This window comes from Physeter macrocephalus, chromosome 2 (genome assembly GCF_002837175.3).
Source record: "Physeter macrocephalus isolate SW-GA chromosome 2, ASM283717v5, whole genome shotgun sequence".
In the NCBI taxonomy this organism is placed as follows: Eukaryota; Metazoa; Chordata; class Mammalia; order Artiodactyla; family Physeteridae; genus Physeter; species Physeter macrocephalus.
In genome coordinates, this window is record NC_041215.1 from 40,575,160 (window position 1) to 40,581,700 (window position 6,541).

At 42.1% G+C, this 6,541-nt stretch overlaps 1 protein-coding gene across 5 annotated transcripts in view; it reads right to left on the reverse strand.

Annotated features, from left to right (window-relative positions):
* The window catches only part of EPB41L5 (erythrocyte membrane protein band 4.1 like 5), a 155,795-nt gene that overhangs the window by 108,831 nt on the left and 40,423 nt on the right, over positions 1-6,541 (reverse strand). For all 5 annotated transcript variants that reach the window (XR_008618334.1, XR_008618335.1, XM_028501578.2 and 2 more), the window contains exon 4: positions 132-174. Coding sequence is in view for 3 of the 5 variants with exons in the window: in XM_028501578.2 (XP_028357379.1) it covers positions 132-174 (43 nt within the window). In the remaining 2 variants the exon portion in view is untranslated. The remainder of the gene's footprint in view (positions 1-131; positions 175-6,541) is intronic.

The following is a 6,541-nucleotide window of genomic DNA, read 5'->3' on the forward strand; positions in this document are numbered from 1 at the left end:
GGCCATGGCTCACGGGCCCAGCAGCCCCGCGGCACGTGGGATCCCCCCAGACCGGGGCGCGAACCCGGTTCCCCTGCATCGGCAGGCGGACGCGCAACCACTGCGCCACCAGGGAAGCCCTCAACACTTACTTTTTACTTGCTTTTTGATGCTTTTTGTACCATCCAACCAATGCTGAAAACAAAAACAAAAAGTTAGCTCTTAAGCAGATGAGAGAACTTAACATTTTAATTATAAAAAGTTAATTTTCATCATGCTTTTTCTGATAACGATATGGAAATATTTCACAAGAGAAAAACAAATGTGAGACTAAAAACTGGAGAGCAGGGGAGTGTTAATCTGGCCAGAATCCACAGCAAGCTTACGACACATATTAACAACAACAAAAAAACCCCCTAAAACCAGATATATGACTTCTTAAACCATTTCCTCTGCTCTCTTAGTAACAAGGATGATATTCTAAATTTTTCCCTCAGTTTTTCTCACTGTTCCCCAAAAGATGACTCTTTCAAAACTGATAAAATTAGAAGAAAAGTATTCTCATATTCTAATACTTGGTTCATTCTTATAATAAAAATGTGAGATTTATTAACAGATCATAACCACAAATTAGGTGAAATAACAATGTCACTTATGTTTTACAAAATAGGTACTATTCAGAGTAGTAGTCTCTGAAAGAGCTTACACAATAAAATTAGATCTTTCTCATAACTAAGGCCCTATCTATTAAATAAGCAGTCTTTGCTCCTTTGCTTTACAAATAAAAAAAGGTAACATTGTGATTAGCAGACTTCTGGTTTCAATAGTAACAGTCTTTTCTGACTTCTGTAACCTCTTCACTCTGAAATGCCCAAAACACAAACAGACCTAAGAACCGATTCCAGAGACTTGCACTGATAAACCACTCCCAGCTTACTTCTCACTATTAATCTCTTTACACCAAGTCCTAACAGGGACAGGACGCACTCATCCCACTAAGATACACATGACTGTGTTCTCTTCAGCATGCTTACAATTCCAAGCACCCTAAACCAAAGGAGTGCTCTTGTGCTACAGCTCAAAGAGCTAAGGAATCCAGTCTCAGAAACCCAGACAGGCAAAGTGTGGGTAAACAAGGCTGCATTGTTAACAGACTTGTAACCATTTGCTTTTCTTGCCAATTATTTGCCTAGCCTCTTCTCTCCATTCTCTGCCAAGATCCAAAAGTGAAATTCACAGAACTACCAGTGTGCCAGCAAAGTACCTCTGCATGTGGACACAAGATGGTCAGTAAACATTTCCAAAGGCAATTAAATACAGTGCAGTATCTCCTCTGGATTCCAGGTGTGCAGGCTACTTAGTCAGCCATCTCTCATCTTTCAATAAATGCAGTCGGACATCCGCTTTTAAGCATATTTTACTCTGGCAACTGTTCAGTTTTACACATCCTTCCATTAATACAATGCTTGGCCAGTCACTAGGCAGAACATAATTCAATCTATCAGCTGAAAAGAGTTCAACTAGGACAGTGAAAAGTTCACCCACCATGGCCAAGCCCAGGAATCTACTATACAAAAACCCCAGACTTAGTTGTGCAAAATACCTACTACAGCCTAATGCCAATCACACACTAGGTATGAGATAAATTTTGCTTATATGCCCTAGATTGTTTTCTCCCCACAACCATGGATCTGGGAGTTGCCCTATCTTCAGGCTTCATCTATTATACTGCAGTGAATTCGGAAGTGAATGCTGGTCACCGAGGCATCTCATGCAGCCACAGTTAGGGAGACACTCATTCACCATAATGAACACAAATGAGCACACACATTCCCAGAGGCAATCTGACTATGCCTTCAAAATAACTACGTGCTTTTGACTCAGCAGTTCTGCATCTAGAAACCATTATGGATGATTTAACCCACAAGGAATTATATCAGAAAAAGAAAGAAATCTGCATATCCAGCAATAGTGAACTGGTTAAATAAAGTATTTCAACATTATAGAACTGTGCAACAATAAAAAATAATGAAAGTAAAAGTAGTTAAGAATCTGGAAAATTATTTATAGTATACTATTAAAATTGTTTTTTTGTTCTTTGGGGTTTTTCTTTTTTATTTTTAAAATTTTTTGGCTGCATTGGTCTTTGTTGCCGCGCACAGGCTTTCTCTAGTTGGGGCGAGCGGGGGCTACTCTTCATTGCGGTGTGCGGGCTTCTCACTGCGGTGGCTTCTCTTGTTGCAGAGCATGGGCTCTAGACACGTGGGCTTCAGTAGTTGTGGCCCATGGGCTCCAGAGTGTAGGCTCAGTAGTTGTGGCTCACGGGCTTAGTTGCTCCGTGGCATGTGGGATCTTCCCGGACCAGGGCTCGAAACTGTGTCCCCTTCACTGGCAGGTGGATTCTTAACCACTGCGCCACCAGGGAAGTCCCATTAAAATTGTTAAAGGCAAATTACAACATATTATGAATTGTTTTGTCAAAATGTACAAATTTGTACATTTTGATCCTTGAATAAAGGGCTGAACTTTGCAGGTCCACTGATACGTGGATTTTTTTTCACTAAAACATGCACTACAGGTGCTTCCCTGGTGGTGCAGTGGTTGAGAGTCTGCCTGCCGATGCAGGGGATACGGGTTCGTGCCCCGGTCTGGGAGGATCCCACATGCCGTGGAGCGGCTGGGCCCATGAGCCATGGCCACTGAGCCTGCGCGTCCGGAGCCTGTGCTCCGCAACGGGAGAGGCCACAACAGTGAGAGGTCTGCATACAGCAAAAAACAAAAAACAAACAAACAAAAAAAACATGCACTACAGCACCACACAATCCTCAGTTGGTTGAATTCACAGAGGCAGAACCTCGGATACAGAAGGCCAACTATAGAAATTATACGCTGATTTTCAACTGCACCCCTAACCCCACACTGGTCATGGGTCCACTGTATATATAAACATGCCTTTTGGGCTTCCCTGGTGGTGCAGTGGTTAAGAATCCGCCTGCCAATGCAGGGGACATGGGTTCGAGCCCTGGCCCGGGAAGATCCCACATGCCACGGAGCAACTAAGCCCGTGAGCCACAACTACTAAGCCTGTGTGCTACAACTAGAGCCCAGGCGCCTAGAGCCCGTGCTCCACAACAAGAGAAGCCATCACAATGAGAAGCCCACGCACCGCACTGAAGAGTAGCCCCCCTGCTCACTGCAACTAGAGAAAGCCCGCGCACAGCAATGAAGACCCAACGCAGCCAAAAATAAATAAATAAATAAATAAATAAATAAATATTTTAAAATGCCTTTTCTTTCGTACTGAGGCAATCGGGCTTCCCTGGTGGTGCAGTGGTTAAGAATCCGCCTGCCAATGCAGGGGACATGGGTTCGAGCCCTGGCCCGGGAAGATCCCACATGCCACGGAGCAACTAAGCCCGTGAGCCACAACTACTAAGCCTGTGTGCTACAACTAGAGCCCAGGCGCCTAGAGCCCGTGCTCCACAACAAGAGAAGCCATCACAATGAGAAGCCCACGCACCGCACTGAAGAGTAGCCCCCCTGCTCACTGCAACTAGAGAAAGCCCGCGCACAGCAATGAAGACCCAACGCAGCCAAAAATAAATAAATAAATAAATAAATATTTTAAAATGCCTTTTCTTTCGTACTGAGGCAATCTATAACAAAGCAGTAAGAGATGGTACAGTTAGGTGGCTGAGACTGCTGGTGATCATTTTTCTTTGCGTTTTCCTATATTTTCAACTTAGTCTACAACAAGTACACTCTTACTTAAAACAATAATCATGGACCCCCGTATTTTAATATTTCATATGACTAATATATTCATGTGGCTTAATTTTTTGTTAATATTAAAAGGTATACGGTCAACAGTCCCTCCAACCCCTCCCTGCAACACCAACTTCTATCATCATATGCACCACTCCCCACCCACCAAGATATTTACTGGTTTCTGATTTCTTCCAGAGTTTCTTCAAACAAAGAAAAAAAAATTGTGTGTGTTGGTAAAGAGTAAAAAATTAACAATGGGCTGAAAATCAACAGGCTAAATATAAATTTTGACAGAATAAATTTAAGGGATATTGAGAAGGAAACATTAATATAAGACAGACCAATACTATTTCAAGAACAACTTAGTCTTTCTTAGACAGTTGTAACAAATTTCTTCCAGTTTAAGAACATTTAGGGCCAGTCTCATAAATGGACTTTTAATCTCTAATTTGTGCCCTAATATTCTAAGAAGCACATTAAACATATCGTCCTGGTGAGACAAAGGATCAGAGTTTTCTTCCAAGCAGGCATTTTAGTCTCTTTTCTACCTGCATGTAATAGCTTCTACACTCTGCACTCCCTTAAGACAACCCAAAACTCGGATAAAGCATCAAGCACATTTTAAAGTAAAATTTAGGAGCTGGGGGAATTCCTGGTGACGTTCTGGGAAAGGTCTGAGTTCATGTTTGCATATCCTCTGGTCTGTTTTCTTTCATCTCCTCCACATTCCAAGCCCAGGGACTGGAAAATTCAGAGCTCAGAGACAGGCACTGATAGTATGTATTTTCTTTGAATCTTTAGGAGCTGAGTTTAAATTACAGCAGAAGATAAAAGTGAGAGCATGCAGACATAGCCTCCTGGATGCACAGTGTGGAACTAATATGGCTCTCTTTCCTCATGGACATTAAAAAGGAAACAAACTCCCTTCTAATTTCCTAAAGTCTGGTTGATAAACAGAATTCAAAGGATATGGGAAGCTACATTTCTTTCCATCCTATTGAGCTAGACATGAAAGAACAACTACTTACTTGTGTGTCTTAAAATATACATAATAATCACAAACATAACAACAGGCATTACTAAACCAAACAAAGAACCACCTGGGGAGCTTCCCAAACCCGAACAAACATACACCCTTACCCAGGCCCTGCAGCCCGTCTGTAAACAGCCCTTCACGTGAATGACCCCGACTTCTAACGCCCACATGACCCTGCTGCTCCTGGTCAAAGAGCAGGCGCTTACGGCAGACAGACGCTAAGCACCTTTCCAAACAACTGCCTCTGCAAAGAATATTTCTCCTGTGAGGAGTAGAGGCTCATGCTTGGCATTAAAGGATTATTTTAAAGCAAATTTTAACACTTTAAACAATTAACAAATGTTAAAAATCAAAGAATGCCATGAAAACAGAAGATCGATCTAACTGAAAACACTTCAATATACTCTAGATTCCATTATAAATTCTACCTGGGTGATTACTTTTTTGGCGTTAAAAGTCTGTTATAAGGCATTCCAAATGAAGCCTTAGATGAGCCATTAAAATATATTTTCCACTGTATCTTTCTGTGTATTATTAATATGCCTTCTTAGGACTCTTAAAAGTCAAATTTATAATGGAAATGTAGATGAGTTTAGGTAGGTTATACATTCATCCTCTGGAAATACAGCACATAATCTATTTTGCAAATACACTTTTTTGAAAAAAAAATATATGTGCAAATATATGTGCCTGTGTGTGTGTTTGTCACAATATAGCATACATATGTATATTTAACATATAGATTATTTCTATATATTTTTCACTCCCCACTACTTTATCGATCCTATTGTTTGTGTTAAGTTCTCAGTAACAATCCAATCCAAATCAGCTGCCAATAGTGATCATTGCACCTCCTTCTTTCCAACGTTTACAACTCCTATAACTGCATTTGCTGTTATTTCTGTTATGAAATTTAATAGCAGTGGTAATAAGGGGCATCTCTGTCTCCTGCCTGTCTTTAGTAGGAATGCTTCTGTTGTTTCTCTATTAATGTAAAGTTGTTTGTTGTACTTTAATCATCAAAAATCTGTACAGAAGTTGAGCAAAGCCCTTGAGCAACTACCAGGTCTGTTCTCACAGGTGCCGCCTGCTGGGCCACCTGTCTGCTGAACACCTACCGTCACCCTGGAGACGGGTGCAGCTTCCAAAGCTAGGCTAGATCTGCGCAGGGAGAAGGGAGGTCAATTCCGTACAGGCCAAAGTCCGTGAGGTTTATTCAACGGGTTCTGGGGCCAGGAAGAAGGGACTCCAAAGGTCACCAAACCCACACGAAAGGAAGTCGAGAGTGGAGTATTATCTGCCCAACCTCAGATGAGACAAACACAGCTCACCACATCACGTCCGCAGTGCCAAGAACAAGACCTGCCCCTTCCCCTGGCTCAGGGATCTAGGACCCGCCATGGAGGGTCCACTCTTGCTGTCTCCAGCTGTGCACTTGCACAGTATTTCCCCAGTCTTCCACCAGACGACTAAAATGTTGTCTACCTCTCACCTTTGGATTCAACATCTCCATTTCCATCTGCACTCAGTGTTGTCTAAACTAAATGCCATAAACTTCAACTAATCAAGTTACTTCTCTTACTTTCTTCTGTGGTAGAGATTTGAGTGTCAATCTTTTCTGACTGTAGTTTCACTTAAATGTATGATGAAGCAGTTAACAGCATAAATGAAGGGTTAGGTAGCCTGCTCAGAAGTGGCACATAGGGCTTCCTTGGTGGTGCAGTGGTTGAGAATCCGCCTGTCGATGCAGGGGACACG